Below are 17905 nucleotides of genomic sequence, written 5' to 3' on the forward strand. Positions count from 1 at the left end.
AGACAGCATCCGCGTATCAAACTGGAGACACTTCAGCGACCCAAGGAAGATGGGGGATTGGCATTGCCTAACCCTGAAATATATTTTCCTGCAGCCCAGAGTCAGCATTTAAAAGGCTGGGCGCATGAAGGGTCATCTGGGGCGGTACAGCGGCTGATGGAGGTGGTGACAAAAAGAAGGCCAGTGGTACAATGTTTGGAGGATGGATCCCTGGGGGCTCTGGGAAAATTATACCCGACTGTGTTGTTGATACGCAGGCTGTGGGGTAGGCTGAGACATATACGGGGGGTTACGGATTTGACTAGATTCTCACCGCTATGGCATAACAGCAACTTACAGGAGTTTGAGGCACTGGGGGTACTGACAGAATGGCAAGTCAAAGGGATTCAATACGTGTATCAAATAATTGAGCAAGGTGAATTGAAATCATTTTCCCAATTACAGGCGGAATTTGGTCTTGGGACTGTGGGGGAATTTCAGTATTTGCGGATGAGGCATGCTTTTGGAGCTCAGAGTAGAAACGGAGGTATTGGAATTCAGAGGGATATAGTACTGGAGTATGTGTGTAATGAAGGCACTACTGGGGGAGTCATATCTACTTTGTATAAAGATCTGTTGCACACTTTCCTATTGGGGTTTCCAATAATGGCGAGAGCTAAGTGGGAGAGGGATCTGCGTCCAATGGAGAATGAGACTTGGGAGTCGGTGTTGGAATGGGTCCCACGATTGTCACTGAGCGAACCGTATAGACTGTCACAGCTCTATGTGATACACAGGGTTTATAAGTCATCGATGGTGCTATATAAGGCTAGTTTGCGTGATGATTCTGAATGCCCGAGGTGTAAAACTGCAGATGCTGATATACTCCATATGATGTGGACGTGTCCGAGACTGGCTGCTTTTTGGGTGGTAGTTTTGAGTCGTATGGAAGGTGCGTATGGCTGTAAGGTGCCAAGGGATCCTATAGTGTGCTTGTTGGGATGTGTGGATGAGATTGGAGTGGATAACAACCTAAAGATAGCTATTGCCAGATTGTTATACATGGCTAGGAAGGTAATAGCTCGAAATTGGATTAGGGAAGAACCGCCGTCAAGAGGAGAGTTCCTCCAGTATGTGAAGCAGGGCCTGACACTAGAAAAGGGGTTTTATAAAAAAAGAGGGAAAATCGAAATGTTCAATAAAATGTGGTCTCCGCGGATTGCTATGGGATAGGGGTATTATAGAGGGAGAGTTAATTAAGGTTCCTAATTAATGGTAATGTTAAATGTGGCTTATATTATTGGCCGAGGGATTAGATAGTATATTGGTCTAATGATGGAAGTGCTAAGCAAGGTGAGCTGCTTTGTTGGGTGGGGTTGGGGGGTGGTGGGATTGAAGGGGAATGTTTGAAGGGGGAGAAAAAAGCTTTGTATTGAAAATGAGAATGTAACATGTCATTTATCTTGTTATTCTTAATAAAAATTTATTTGAATAAAAAAAAGAGGGAGCAGGAGGAGAGGTGGGAGGACAGTTCAAGATGGACATGCTGTTCCAGTAGTTTTGAGGCATAAGGGAGAAGGGATATCGGGCAATAGCTGGACACAGAGGATGGGTCGAGGGAGGGTTTTTTGAGGATAGGTGTGATTGATGTGTGTTTGAAGGATGAGGGGAAGACACCGTTTGTAAGTGAGAGGTTGAAGAGTTGTGTTAGGGTTGGGATGAAGACTTTTGCGAGGTTAGGGATGAGGTGGGACGGGAGCGGGTCAAGGGTGCAAGTGGTGAGATGTGATCTTGATAGAAGGATGGAGAGCTGATCGTCTGTCATGGTGGAGGAGCTGGCTTTGGAACAGGGCTGAGAAGTCAAGAGGAGGGGCATTGGGGGCTGCGGGCCAAAGCTTTGTCTGATGTTATCCATCTTCTGCTTAAAGAAAGAGGCCAATTCTTCAGCTGAAATGAGAGGGGAGGGAGGAGATGCTGGGGGACGGAGTAGAGAATTGAAAGTGTTGAAGAGCTGTTTAGGGCTGTGAGTCAGGGAGGATATGAGAGATGAGAAGTTTGTTTTGCGGCAGTGAGCGCGGACTTGAAGCTGGCAAGGGACTGCTTGTATGCAGTGAAGTGCTCAGCAGAACGAGATCTCTTCCATCGCCGTTCAGCGATCCTGGAAGCCCGTCTCAGTTCTTTGGCCAGGCTGGTCAGCCAAGGCTGCCTGTTAATTCTACGTGTTTTGCTATGCATGAGTGTTGCTGTTATTGTGGTGTTATAAAATCGATCATCCGAAAGCTACACACAGTGGTACAGTACTGCTATGAATAGCGAAAATCATGGTCTCCTGTGAACGGTCAGCTACAGGCAGGCTTTCACAGAAGAGCGGTCATGACAGGCAAATGTACGAGAAGAAGAAAAGATGGCTGACAGCACTCACAGGCAAATGTACGATTCTCGGAAGAAAAGGAAAATAAATAAAGCCAGTCATGAGGTAGTTATAAAGGATATAAAATGCCACCAATACTTACTAATGCAGTTGATTAGCTTTATTACCATGGTCCTATGGACATCTTTTTGCCGCTGCATTATGAAAATGAACCCAGACCCCTGCATGTACAGTATGCAAATGACCTAATTGGAGTCATGGAGGCGGAGACTGTTGCCTGAGTAGTCACAGGACATGCTCCCTACACACGCCTCATTTTCCAGAGGACGATGCACTGTCCTGAGGCTGGAAGATGTAAGGCAGTGGTGGGATTTAGTCTCCCTTAAGGAACCCAATTTCCGGCAGGTTATTAATTTTTGCCTCTCACTGACAGCGGCTGAACTGCACATGGTTTGTCACTTTTTACCATCCACATCCTTAAGCACATCGATCCTTCGAAAGTCCTGAGTGAACAGATTCGTAGTGAGCACGCGCGACCACTGCTCTGGCTGTAGGAACGCATGTCGCCCACAATCACGAGCACCCCGTTCACACAGGAGGATGGCGGCCTTCGTTCTCAAAATTGTGGGAGAAGGGTCTCACCATGTGGATATACATGGTTTATTGAGGCAGTTCCATATCAGTTGCCAAACCTTTAAAACCTCACAATCTGTCGCTGAACAGCCCTTAACCATAGAGATGTGGACACCACACGGCCTGTGGGGGGCGCCCTGTTAGTATCGGATACAAAACGTTCGCAGCAGATGCGGTAAGTATGCTCAGTGCGGCCCCCATGGATCGACACGTCTTCCCAACACATCCCAAAGATGACCGACCAGATTGAAATCTGGGGATTCAGAGACCTTGATCTGTGTCACCTTGCTGGGCAGTTTTTGCAATGTGGCCGGGGGGCAGCCTCCTGCTAAATGGGCACTGCCATTAGTGACTTCGTGGATTACCAGGTCTATAGCATGGTTATGTAGGTGGAACATGCCACGACAAGGTTTTGCAGCACAACGATGACATCACTCTACCACCACCGGCAAGGTCTTCTTCTCATACTGCATCCTGGTGCCATCTGTACACAAGGTCATACAGCCCTCCACGTATGAAGACATGATTCATCAGACCAGGCTGCCCCTTCTGTTTCTCCATGGTCCAGGTCTGGTGTCCATTGTAGGCACCTTCGGCCGATAGCAGCAGGGTGCGATACGTTACGTGTTCTGTCAATTTTCCATCAAACACTGCAGGAACAGTTTCAGCAATGTTTGCGACAGTAGCTTTTTTATGGGTTCAGACCGGACAGGTTAAATCCTCACTTTGGGCACCCACGCCATTACTGTCCGGTCACCAGTTGACCTTCCTCGGACCACTTTTGGTAGGCACGAGTCAGGACGGCTGTACAAGCTCTGATTGAGCCATCATGTCTCTTGTTAGTCCCTCAAATCCTGACATTTCCTCATTTTTCCAGCTTCCGACACCTCAAGCTCAAGAAGTGACAATGCCCGTTCTGCTCCCGGGAGCCATCGGCACGAGATAATCAATGTCAGGCCAGGAGGGCGCCGCAGAATCGCGTTTATCTTCTTATTCTCCATTCACATCCATCACTGAGTCGTAGAAAGCGACGTATCAGAAGATCAGATTCCTGACACGTCACGTTTAGTGCAAGGAGGGGGCTCCGGAGCCGATACGGTGGGCGACCGTTGCGTCTCATAACAGTCACCGCAGTTGGTGCTCACCGGTTTAACCCCTTTTGCAGCAGTGGAATCAAAGCCAACCCCCCCATCTGAATAAATAGGCGTTGATGCCTTGTCATCGCAGCTGGGGATCTAGTGAAGACCCCCATCCTCCACATTTCTTACATTTTCTGCTGCCTTTTACAGTTCTTGAAAAATATGCTGAAGAACTCAAAATAAAAAAAGAGGGAACATGGCCTAAAACAAACTCAAACTAAGATTTGGTATTGCCTCAGCCGTGCTCATCCCCAGAATATCAGGTGGAGGAAAAAAAAAAAGAAACAAACAAAAGAATGATTAAAAAAAAATTATTTTAATTTTTTTTTTTCATTGCACCCCACAAATAATTTATTTTCTGCATTTCAGTACAGGATTTGGTAAATTAAAAACTTCAACTTAATGAAAAAAAAAAAAAAAAAGAATTAAAATAAATAAAAACAAACAAAAAAAAAAAAACAGTTTGGGTATGTGCACACGTGATGTATTTGCAGCAGAAATTTCAGCATCTCTAGGCAGAAAAAAGTGCAGAGTAAAATACGTGCGTTTTTTTTGTGCAGATTGTTGCCCACTTGCTGGTAGGGGTGAAATCAGCAGAAAAAACGAGGAAAAGAATTAACATTTAAATATGCAAGGAAAAAAAAAATAAGCAAAGTGCGCATGGGACTGCAGGAATCACATTCACTTTGCTGGAGCTATGAAATCCTTCGGGTTTGGTGACAGAAGTAAAACTAAAAACGCAGCGTGTGCGCACGGCCTTGTAGTTGGAGAAATACAAAGCTAGGATTCCTGAAAAAGGAAATAAATAAAAACCTGGCTGCGGAGGTAAGGGGTGATAGTGACTCTAGTTTTGGACACGACCGGATGCATGATCACGAAGACATGACTGACAGCCGCGCCGGAGGAATCCATCCACGGCTCTGCATCGAGCCGGTAAAGCCCAGCGATTCAAAGCAAAAAAATCGGAATCTGCAGCTTTGGATGTGACTAGAGGATAAGACACAATATAAGGCAACATCAATATGTGACACCCTCTCCAATGTTCCTTTCTATGGGGAAAAAAAAAAGATGAACACTACAACTGCTGCATGGCAGAGCGGTGACCATCTGCAGTCCGCGGAGGCCGGATGGTACCGGAAAGTCCAATTAAATATGGTTTTAATAAACAAATCTCAGGTTGTTGTTTTTTTTTTTTTATTCCTTAACAACGTTGGAAGGAACAGTTTTGTGATCTGCAGTCCGACCCCATCTGCTGACACAGGAGCCTGCAGAGCCTCGCACAGGAGTGAGTCCGCCCTGCGCCCAAGTGAAGGATCTACTGATGTAAATCATCGCCGCCCCTTTAAGAACACTTTGCTGACGTCGCTCCCCTTTTGGCAGGGAGATTACAAGATTTGAGATGGAGGCGGCGGCGCCGTGTCAGCAGTCTCTCTCTCTCTCTCTCCTGTGTTGTCGGATTTTCTGTAAAAGTTCACAGTTCATAAAGTTATAAAGAAAAGATTTAAAAAAAAGAAAAAAAGTTCAGTATCACATGGGGGACCTCATTGGTCGCCCAACCGAAATCCTTGACCCCAGTTGTGTCGTCCCCCGCCTCCTGCTTGATCGTCTGCTGCTCGTCTGGCACTTGCTGGTGGCACGCCGAATCCCGAGACGCCGCCTCTCCGGCTGGGGAACCAACGGTATCTGAGAAAAAGAACAAAAGATCGGTCATCCTGTAATTAATGTGACTGTCGATCACAGACTCTCCGGATCCCGACTGCGTGGCTGTGACTGCACGAGCAGGGATGACGCTCCGCTGCCTGCAGTCTGGCCGTGTGTGACATCCCGGACCTCACGTGATCATCAGGACGGATAGAGCCCACAAGGGGCGCTAAGGGGTTAAGAAGGATTACGCTTCTACTTTCAGTTTCATTTTTAGCGGATAATTAATGAAGGCTGAATTTTAGGTGAAGGTAGCGAGTTAACTCACAAAAACTGCGGTGTGGAGAGGAAGCTCCTGCCCCCGAGGTCCATTGGATATTTGAACATTAAGAAAAAGAAAAGATGTCCGACCAAATTCCCGATCAGCTCATTGACGATCCTGCAACAGAGAAGGAAAAACAACAGATTCTTGTTACTAGGAGCTGCACTCCATTATGGTCGGTTCACATCTAGGACATCCCTGCCACGTCTAACAAATCCTCCTCATCATTTATGTCTGGGGTGAGTGAGAATCACCGGAGGAACCTGTGCAGAGAAAAGCTGGGAGATTTCAGCTCCGAGGTCTGCAGAACAGAGAGCACAGCTCAGGATTACAAGACAGGATGTAACTCAGGATCAGTAATGTAATGTATGTACACAGTGATTGCACCAGCAGAATAGTGAGTGCAGCTCTGGAGTATAATACAGGATGTAACTCAGGATCAGTAATGTAATGTATGTACTCAGTGACTGCACCAGCAGAATTGTGAGTGCAGCTCTGGGGTATAATACAGGATGTAACTCAGGATCAGTAATGTAATGTATGTACACAGTGACTACACCAGCAGAATAGTGAGTGCAGCTCTGGGGTATAATACAGGATGTAACTCAGGATCAGTAATGTAATGTATGTACTCAGTGACTGCACCAGCAGAATTGTGAGTGCAGCTCTGGGGTATAATACAGGATGTAACTCAGGATCAGTAATGTAATGTATGTACACAGTGACTGCACCAGCAGAATAGTGAGTGCAGCTCTGGGGTATAATACAGGATGTAACTCAGGATCAGTAATGTAATGTATGTACACAGTGACTGCACCAGCAGAATAGTGAGTGCAGCTCTGGGGTATAATACAGGATGTAACTGAGGATCAGTAATGTAATGTATGTACACAGTGACTGCACCAGCAGAATAGTGAGTGCAACTCTGGAGTATAATACAGGATGTAACTCAGGCTCAGTAATGTAATGTATGTACACAGTGACTGCACCAGCAGAATAGTGAGTGCAGCTCTGGGGTATAATACAGGATGTAACTCAGGATCAGTAATGTAATGTATGTACACAGTGACTGCACCAGCAGAATAGTGAGTGCGGCTCTGGGGTATAATACAGGATGTAACTCAGGATCAGTAATGTAATGTATGTACACAGTGACTGCACCAGCAGAATAGTGAGTGCAGCTCTGGAGTATAATGCAGGATGTAACTCAGGATCAGTAATGTAATGTATGTACACAGTGACTGCACCAGCAGAATAGTGAGTGCAGCTCTGGAGTATAATGCAGGATGTAACTCAGGATCAGTAATGTAATGTATGTACACAGTGACTGCACCAGCAGAATAGTGAGTGCAGCTCTGGGGTATAATACAGGATGTAACTCAGGATCAGTAATGTAATGTATGTACACAGTGACTGCACCAGCAGAATAGTGAGTGCAGCTCTGGAGTATAATGCAGGATGTAACTCAGGATCAGTAATGTAATGTATGTACACAGTGACTGCACCAGCAGAATAGTGAGTGCAGCTCTGGGGTATAATACAGGATGTAACTCAGGATCAGTAATGTAATGTATGTACACAGTGACTGCACCAGCAGAATAGTGAGTGCAGCTCTGGAGTATAATGCAGGATGTAACTGAGGATCAGTAATGTAATGTATGTACACAGTGACTGCACCAGCAGAATAGTGAGTACAGCTCTGGGGTATAATACAGGATGTAACTCAGGATCAGTAATGTAATGTATGTACACAGTGACTGCACCAGCAGAATAGTGAGTGCAGCTCTGGAGTATAATACAGGATGTAACTCAGGATCAGTAATGTAATGTATGTACACAGTGACTGCACCAGCAGAATAGTGAGTGCAGCTCTGGAGTATAATGCAGGATGTAACTCAGGATCAGTAATGTAATGTATGTACACAGTGACTGCACCAGCAGAATAGTGAGTGCAGCTCTGGGGTATAATACAGGATATAACTCAGGATCAGTAATGTAATGTATGTACACAGTGACTGCACCAGCAGAATAGTGAGTGCAGCTCTGGAGTATAATGCAGGATGTAACTCAGGATCAGTAATGTAATGTATGTACACAGTGACTGCACCAGCAGAATAGTGAGTGCAGCTCTGGAGTATAATACAGGATGTAACTCAGGATCAGTAATGTAATGTATGTACACAGTGACTGCACCAGCAGAATAGTGAGTGCAGCTCTGGAGTATAATGCAGGATGTAACTCAGGATCAGTAATGTAATGTATGTACACAGTGACTGCACCAGCAGAATAGTGAGTGCAGCTCTGGGGTATAATACAGGATGTAACTCAGGATCAGTAATGTAATGTATGTACACAGTGACTGCACCAGCAGAATAGTGAGTGCAGCTCTGGGGTATAATACAGGATGTAACTCAGGATCAGTAATGTATGTACACAGTGACTGCACCAGCAGAATAGTGAGTGCAGCTCTGGGGTATAATACAGGATGTAACTCAGGATCAGTAATGTAATGTATGTACACAGTAACTGCACCAGCAGAATAGTGAGTGCAGCTCTGGGGTATAATACAGGATGTAACTCAGGATCAGTAATGTAATGTATGTACATAGTGACTGCACCAGCAGAATAGTGAGTGCAGCTCTGGGGTATAATACAGGATGTAACTCAGGATCAGTAATGTAATGTATGTACACAGTGACTGCACCAGCAGAATAGTGAGTGCAGCTCTGGGGTATAATACAGGATGTAACTCAGGATCAGTAATGTAATGTATGTACACAGTGACTGCACCAGCAGAATAGTGAGTGCAGCTCTGGGGTATAATACAGGATGTAACTCCCTATTAGCTTAGAATAAAACAAAAATGTGTCCACATACAATTTCCTTTACAGACCAGGAGAGCATGATGTGATACTTACGATCCTCCAATAATGTAGTTGAATCCAAGTATGACCCAGGGTAGATAGCACGCCTAAGATACAGACACACAGTGTGAGCAGTGCGGTGAGATTCCTCCATTACATCTGCATTTGTGTGTGTCGCCGGAATCACACTTGCAGGTGCAATGCGAGAAACTTGCGCATCAATACCCGGCACTGCCGCAGACACTCGGGACTGGAGTGTGCGGAGTACATAGAAACACATGCAGCTGAACGTGTCGGTCCTGAGTGTCTGCGGCAGTGCCGGGTGTTGATGCGCAAGTTTCTTGCATTGCACCTGCAAGTGTGACCCCGGCCTTAACGAGAGGACAATGGGCACAACATATACACTAATAAGAAGGAATATTCCTTACAGTAACACCTATTTGAATAATTGTTTTTTTTTTTTTATTTGAAGATCTAACTTTTAGGGTTGTGGTCTGTATGTTTAGGGGGCTTGTTATAGGGTCTTTGTATTTTTGTGGATCTGGGGTCTTAATTCAACAAATGGTTGAAAAAAAAAAAAATTATATATCTATATATCTATCTCTCGGGCAATTCATTTTGAGTTTTATTTTACAGCATTGAGTGATTCTCCAGGTCGATACGATGACGGCGGAACTATATAAGCGTTCTTTTTGTTTTTACATGATGAGAAAAATTCTAACCTTTGTAATAATTTGGTTTGTGTTCCCATTTTCTAGCGCAACTGTTTTATTTTGCCGGTCGATGGAGCCGTGTGAAAGCTTGGGGTTTTTTTTTTTTTCTGTTGCAAGGCGAGCCGTAGCTTTTATTTCTGCATTATTGGGGATAGATTGTGCGTTTTGATCGCTGTTTGTTGTATTTTCTAGGAGGGAGGGGGACGATGAGGTAATGGAAAAACGGCAATTGCAGCAGTTGGATTTTTTTTTTCATGACGCCATTTACCAAAAGGGTTCATTTAATAATTTTTGGATCAGACACATAAATTCTAAATAAAGTTTTAAATTTTTTATTTTTTTTGTATTGTTTATCATTTCTTTATTTTCACGTTGGAAAAGAGCAGAGGGGATTTATTTATTTTTTTATTATTCTCTTATTATTTTTAACTCCCCTTGGAGGACTTTAATTGGCGATCATTTGATTACTTGTACTGAATATGGCAAATAATGTCATGGCAGCACATCTGCCCCTCATTGGAATAGGGGTGGAGGTTATAAAGGCATGAAAAAAAAAAAAAAACAGAAAAAAAAAGCCCAACATAAAAACCTCTGACAGAGACCGACGGTGGCTAAACAGCAGTGATTGGAGCCGGCTCTGATTGCTGCGGTTAGAAACAGATGCCGGCTGTATACTACAACTGGAGTCGGCTTATCTCCTAATCCCGCATACCAGTATATCCTTCACAGGAAGGGGTTACCGTATTTTGCGGACTATAAGACGCACCCCAAATTTTGAGAAGGAAAATGGGGAAAAAATTCATGCATCAAATGGGGGTCCGTCTTACAGGCCTGAATTCAGCTTACTGGGAAGGGGGGGGGGGGAAATCGGCAGTGCTGGTGGAGCGTGGTCACAGGGGGTGTTTGGTGGTCTGGCGATATGGCCCAGACTGGTGCGCAGGTTCAACGGTGTGGGGGGCTATGGCAACATTTTCTGAAAGCCCAGAGGGCCCCCACTTCTATTATCTCTATGCTGTGGCCTCGAAATCTCGGAGCTGTGATGTCAATCTGCGCATGCGCCGTCTCCGGCTGCCATTTTCCTGGAGACCACAGTATCGAGGCATTAAAAGTGCGGGGACTCCAGGATTTCACAAAATGTCGCAACACCGAGCACCGCCAAACCTGCCGCACCAGGATGGGAGTGAGATCATCGCCCTGCAGCGTCGGACCACCGGAAGAGTCGCCCGACTCCTGCTGCCGTCACGCTAACGGTAAGTACATTCCGACTGTAAGACGCATCCCCCGTTTTCCCCCCAAAAATGGGGAAAGAAGTGCATCTTATAGTCCGAAAAATGGTAATAAAAAAAAAAAAAAAATTCTGAACCAAACACATCTGTAAAGTAAGGCAGACACAGATCATTAATTATATGGCCGCCTGCAGATAGATCTACAACCCACGTACCTTGAATCTTGTGCCGAACCAAAAAGACACGATCATATCCCGATTCAGCTGCGACCAGACGTACAGGACGGACATGATCAGGGGGATCATCAGCAGCTGGAAGGCAAAAGGGACGGTTACATTTTACTTGCAGCTTCCCATTTACTGAAAACAATTGTTTTCTTAGATGAGGCGTATAGCAAAACATTGCAAAAAAATAATCATTATTTAAAATAATAAATATATATATTTAAAAATTATTATTAAAATTAGTTATAAATTATATAGAATTGTGTGTTTATAAACACATATACATATTATTCTTAAAAACACAGCGTAAGGCTCTGATCTTACCTGCATGTCCATTATTACTCCCGTTATCTACCAAAGCGAATGTTAAGAAAATTCGGCTTAGAGAAGGTTTCATCAGTCACTTCCCTTTTAAATCAAATCTGTTCTGAAAGAGAGGAGGCCGACCAGAAGAAGGAATTTACTGCATTTACAGCTACTTCCATGCCGGCATCATTCACAGACTCAGGAGCATCTGAACGTCCAACTTTACTTATAAATCCACTTAGAAGAGACATCCAGACGCGCTCGCTGAGGGATCCCCCGGTGACTCCTCCAGCAGTCTGCCATGTACTGTGGTAAGTTTAGACTGCAGAGCAGCCAAATGAGCAAAGATTCTGGATGAAAACTGCAAACATTATTTCTAACCAAAAATACAGTAAATTAAAAGAAAACCAAATAAGTAAAAAAAAAAAGCGCCAATAAATGTCAAAACCTGAGTCTGCATTACTGATGGCAGATCCGCTGCGGATTCCTGTCCAGCGCAAAGTCATCATGGAGATAGATCCAAACCATCATCCACATTGATATTCCCACAGGGCGCTGTCTATGCTCCGCATCAATCCCCCTCCCCAGGTCCAGCACTGATTCCCCACCAGTCTTGGTTTGTCTACAATGCTGATGCCACGATTAAAGCGCTGCAGCCAATCGCGCCGCTTAGTAATCTGCCTGTGTAGACTCAGGGCTTGGCCCGGGGAGGGTGATTAACACTCAATGTGCTTTTATTTTCTGCCGCAGTTTTCTGAAAGTGGACAAGCCCTTTAACACATTTAATAGGGATAACTCAATTTCAATCCGTACTCCCAGGATCAGCGGGGGTCCAACAATGGAGAGGTTTCTCTATTTTCCCCCCATGGGGCAGAGCACATCGCCATCTAAATGCAGAGCCCTATGCACAACCCAGGACACGTCGGAGTGTGGGACACAAATGGTGCACTGCGCCTTTAAAGGATACAACAATACAGATCCAGTTGAAGAGGAGCATGAACACATAATCTGCGGGCCGCCCGTCAAAGGCACCTGGAAGATACAAGTGGAAAAAGGAGAAAAAAAGACATTAGATGGAGTTCCTACATCACAGAGTGGTATAGCAATTACGTGACATTGCTACTGGGGGCCACCACTACAGACCACGGCTCCGGTGCCACATGCCCCCTCCACCAGGGCGCGCCCCCTCCACCAGGGCGCGCCCCCTCCACCAGGACGCGCCCCCTCCACCAGGACGCGCCCCCTCCACCAGGACGCGCCCCCTCCACCAGGACGCGCCCCCTCCACCAGGACGCGCCCCCTCCACCAGGACGCGCCCCCTCCACCAGGACGCGCCCCCTCCACCAGGGCGCGCCCCCTCCACCAGGGCGCGCCCCCTCCACCAGGGCGCGCCCCCTCCACCAGGGCGCGCCCCCTCCACCAGGACGCGCCCCCTCCACCAGGACGCGCCCCCTCCACCAGGACGCGCCCCCTCCACCGGTCACGCACCCCCCCTCCACCAGGACGCGCCCCCTCCACCAGGACGCGCCCCCTCCACCAGGACGCGCCCCCTCCACCGGTCACGCACCCCCCTCCACCAGGACGCGCCCCCTCCACCAGGGCGCGCCCCCCTCCACCAGGGCGCGCCCCCTCCACCAGGGCGCGCCCCCTCCACCAGGGCGCGCCCCCTCCACCAGGACGCGCCCCCTCCACCAGGACGCGCCCCCTCCACCAGGACGCGCCCCCTCCACCGGTCACGCACCCCCCTCCACCAGGACGCGCCCCCTCCACCAGGACGCGCCCCCTCCACCAGGACGCGCCCCCTCCACCGGTCACGCACCCCCCTCCACCAGGACGCGCCCCCTCCACCGGTCACACACCCCCCTCCACCAGGACGCGCCCCCTCCACCAGGACGCGCCCCCTCCACCAGGACGCGCCCCCTCCACCAGGACGCGCCCCCTCCACCAGGACGCGCCCCCACCACCGGACACGCACCCCCCTCCACCAGGACGTGCTTCTTACCTGTCTCCAGTCTGCTGGAATACTGATATAGGAAATACAGGTTCACCATGTAGAGGAATCCAGAGCCGGGACCGACCGGGAAATAAAACGTGGCGGTGACCGGTCTCCATATCTGTGCAAATAAAGAGATTATACCTCGTATACCGCTCCCCGGATGTCCGCGAGAACCACCAACACCACGATACGGGGCCCGGGCCACACAGTCTGGCTCCACAGTCCCCCCAGTAGTCAGAACAGCCGCCCCTCTAACGGTGATGTGGTGTCACCCGTGTAGGCCTCTCGCATGTGCCCCATCAATATCTCCCCAGTAGTAACAGCAGTTCACACATCCACAAGAATAAGAGCAGTCCTCCCCCCAGCAGTCACAACAGAGCTCATCTTGTACCCCATTAGTCACATTACATCTCTCCCTACTTTCCATACTCAAAGCAGCTCTCCCACCTCCCTAAGAATCAGAGCAGTCTTCCCCCTAGCAGTCATAGCAGATCTCATCTTGTACCTTATTAATCACAGAACTACTTTCCCAGTAGTCACAGTAGCTCACCACATCCTTAAAGAGGAACCCTCCACTAATCAAAAGTCGGCCTAACATGTAGCCCAACTAATAGAGGAGGCCTCTACGACAACCCTGTGTGACATCTCTCCAGCGACGCTGCAGCGATCGGGATCGTTGTCTAGATCGCTGCAGCGTCGCTAAATGTGACGGTACCTTAAGAGTCAGAGTCGGCAGCCACCCCACCCCCCCAAGGATTTCCAGTAAATCTCACCTTCATGTCCCAGTAATCAGAGCAGGTCACTTCCCCTTGTTTCCACTAGTCACAGCAACTCCCCACATCTGCCAGCAGTTAATTTCCCTTAGTAGTCATAGCAGGCTGCAAGTGACGACCCCCAATAATCACAGCAGGTCTCTACCTACTTTCCAACTATTCACATCAGCCTTTGCAAACCTGAAGAGTCAGAGATGAACCCCAGAATCTCCTCCTCACTAGTCACAGCAGGAGCTCCCCTCTACCCCAGCAGGTATTTACTTTTTTCCCCCAGTGGTCATAGCTTCCCCAGATCCTCAAGAGTCGGAGCATGCTACCCTTTCCCCCAGCAGTCAAAGCAGGATTGTAGACCCTTCCCAACAGTAACAACAAGACATCCCAAGCCAACCCCCCAGTGGTCACAGCAGGATCTCCCCCTGATGTATTGTGCTTCCTGCACTGACGTCTATCGACAGAAACAACCGCTGACGGTCAGGGCCCTGAACATTCACTTCTAGAATAAAGTCACCATATGAAGACAGTGTCAGCAAATCTCTGCCATCAAGAAAGAAGAACGTTCACATTTACATCCAGAAACCCTGATTTGTCACAGCTGAGGGTTTGGTACACTTGCAGCCAGTCTGGAGAATCCTAATCACCATCAGCACAAATCACTTTCCTGTCCTGACAGTTTGCTACAATGTATCAGGACCGTTAGGTAACGACTTTCACCACTATGTCCTCGTCCAGCTCAGGGGGCAGGGGTGACCAATAAGTTCCCAAATCATCCAAACTATTAAGAGTCTAGAAAAATCGCCTTCCCCCAGCTACAGAAGACTCCTCATTCTATTGGATGTTGGAATCGCAACAAGCTGTAAAGAAAGTCTTACTTTCCAAGACAAATTATCTGCCAGACTGACATCTAGTGGTCAGAATGAAAACTGCACTGTATGATGATTCACAAAAACACAGAATTATTATTTTTTCTTTTATGGATGTCTCTTTTAAAATGATCGTTTTCCTTTAGAGAAAACATAAAAATGATTTTTTTTTTTTAATTGTACAGTAAGTGACATCACCTGCTGCCCTGCGGCCCCCTGGGAGCTTTGCGGAGAGAAGCATCGCAGGTGCAGGCTTCCAGATATGCAAATCACCGGGGGAGGGGGCTGCGTCACATGTCCTCGTATCCGGAATTATAATACAGGGATACCGAACAGTTGTGACGGTCCGTCCACTCCTGTGCTGCCCCCTGCTTATGCTGCGGGGAGGATCACATACCTGTAACCCTTAAAGGGGCGCTCCGAGGGAGAAAAAAAATAACAATGGTTTCTAAACCAACAGAAATTGATAAAAAATAATAATTAACTTCTATTAAAAATCCTCGATTATTCTAGAGGTTTGTATCCTGCCAGCAGCCGGAGACGCAGGACTGAGCTGCCACTGCACCATGTGAACCAGCCCCTGTACGCCCCGGCCCCCCACAAGACGCCCGCTGCAGTCATGTGACTACGAGATGTGTCTAATGGGGGGGGGGGGGGGAATCGTCAAGGATAATGTATAAAAGGACTGCCAGCGATGGCGGCGGGAGCTATGGACGCCTGGGCACATGGTACCGCAAAATATGTATTTACGGACGCCTGGAAATCCAATGGAGCCATCTTGCGTCTGGTTGCCATGTCAACCCACGGTCACTGTGCGGGCTGGTGGCCATGGGCACTGAAGAGGATGCCCGGGAAGGATGGAGACACGTAAATGCTGCTGAAAGCGACGGACGCTGGCATGTAAGTGGTTAAACAGCAGCGATCGGAGGAAACTCTGATTACAACTGTTAAAGTGGCGCCTGCCCCCGTACAATGCAACCAGCACCGCCCCTGGTTAAAGATCACTGTCAGCTGCTACTCCCTGCATCGCCCCTTTAAAGCTCTAGTCACATGATCGCCATAAGGAAGAAACGCTCAGGGCGAGCTCAATACAAGGTCTATGGCGGCGGGGGTCTTCAGTGTGCGCCGTGCGTTCAGCCCCCGGATCTCACTGGTCTCCATTATCTGCACTTTCTCCATTTACTACGTATTAACGTTTGCTCCGTTCCTGAGATAGTAGCACATTCCATCATAGCTCGTTGCCTAGGAGACCGACCACCGCCGACATGTGGCTTGTACGCACCGCAGCAGAAACGGGCCGGGATTAGGGGGCAACAACGTGCAGATCTATAGAAAATAGCTCATCAGCACACGTTCTCACATGACAGGAGGTGGTCGGTCTCCAAGGCAACGAGCTGTAAACAAAACAGGAGCTAATGTCTCAAGAACGGCTGGAAATGCGAATAGGAAGCAAACAGCGAAACCCTGTACGTGGGACCACGTGACCAGGTTTCCATGGAAACGGGAAATGTGTCCAATGAAGTGATACAATGTAACAAAGCGATGGACGGGCTCACAGTCCGGGGGGAGGCAGGGGACACCCCTATAGTATGGAGCAGCCAGGCACTCGGGGCATGCTGGGAGTTGTAGTTCCCACGGGTCACTGCGGGCGGCAGCGGGGACGTTACCTGGAACTTGTGCAGGAAATACTCCGGCCACAGGATCAGGTACATGGGGTTGATGAGGCCGAGCTTCCCCAGTAAGGGAACAGCTATAGAGGTGGCGAACCAGTACCGGGTGATGAGCGGGATGCTCCGGAACCAGTCCCCGAGGTCCGACATGGTGAGAACGGCGGCAGCAGAGACACCGGGCCCGGTACCTGCGCCCAGCACTGACGTGTCCGCTCACAGTTCGCCTGCCGAGTGACGTCACCGCCGTTTCCTGTCAGCTGTCATCGCCAGACCACGCCCAGACGGCAGTTCTCGGAGCGAGTCGTCACGTGGTGTTTCAGGCGCCTCACGTGACCAGATCAGACTGAAAGAGTCACGTGCTGGTTGCGGGGCCTCCTGGGAGTTGTAGTTTATTATTATTACTTCTCAGATGTCTCCGCACTAGAGAAGAGCAGACAAGGAAAGAAAGCGTCAGCTTCACCCCCAGGTCACTGACACCAGCCTCACACTACGATGCTGAAGTTGGTTTCTTATTCAGCAGTTTCTTATTCGGCTATTTTTTATTTTCTGTTTTTTTCAGGTTTTGGTATAAAAATAAACCATTCTGAGTATATAATAATATTCGGTCATGTGTCCTTTTGTGAATACACTTAAAAACAGCTACAAAATTTAGAAGGCTGGCACAAAAATGGGCATCAAAGTGGGCACTGAGGTATGGTATTGAAGGGGTTAAATGCCTTTGTGCCACTAATCTAACACCTGATTTACATACCTAGTGATGCCCCACATCAAAGTCAAATCACTTCAGCCTGGCACAAATGGGTTCTGGGCATCAAAACTGGCATCAAAGGGGGCAAATCGCCCATTTTCACAGATTTGAATAAGTAACAGCTATTTTTAAGGGGTTAAATGCCTTTGTGCCACTGATATAACACCTGATTTACATACCTATTGATGCCCCACATGAAATCCATGTCACTCGAGCCTGGCACAAATGGGTTCTGGGCATCAGAACTGGCATCAAAGTGGGCAAATCGCACATTTTCACAGATTTGAATAAGTAACTGATGTTTTTAAGGGGTTAAATGCCTTTGGGCCACTGATAAGACACATAAAATACACAGATATTGATGTCCTGCATCAAACCCAGGTCCTTTCAGCCTGGCAGAAATGGGTTCTGGGCACCAGAACTGGCATCAAAGTGGGCAA

At 47.8% G+C, this 17905-nt stretch overlaps 1 protein-coding gene across 1 annotated transcript; it reads right to left on the reverse strand.

Moving 5' to 3' along the window:
• Window positions 1-4418: 4418 nt before the first annotated feature.
• Window positions 4419-16975, reverse strand: DERL1 (derlin 1). The gene is made up of 8 exons (XM_069731847.1): window positions 16715-16975; window positions 13421-13532; window positions 12386-12450; window positions 11437-11463; window positions 11104-11199; window positions 9004-9056; window positions 6092-6202; window positions 4419-5805 (listed from the first exon to the last, which is right to left on the reverse strand). The coding sequence occupies exons 1-8, from the start codon at window positions 16865-16867 to the stop codon at window positions 5664-5666; spliced, it is 759 nt and encodes a 252-aa protein (XP_069587948.1). The 5' UTR covers window positions 16868-16975; the 3' UTR covers window positions 4419-5663.
• Window positions 16976-17905: the final 930 nt, after the last annotated feature.

The sequence above is a fragment of the Ranitomeya imitator genome, chromosome 6 (assembly GCF_032444005.1).
Source record: "Ranitomeya imitator isolate aRanImi1 chromosome 6, aRanImi1.pri, whole genome shotgun sequence".
Lineage (NCBI taxonomy): Eukaryota > Metazoa > Chordata > Amphibia > Anura > Dendrobatidae > Ranitomeya > Ranitomeya imitator.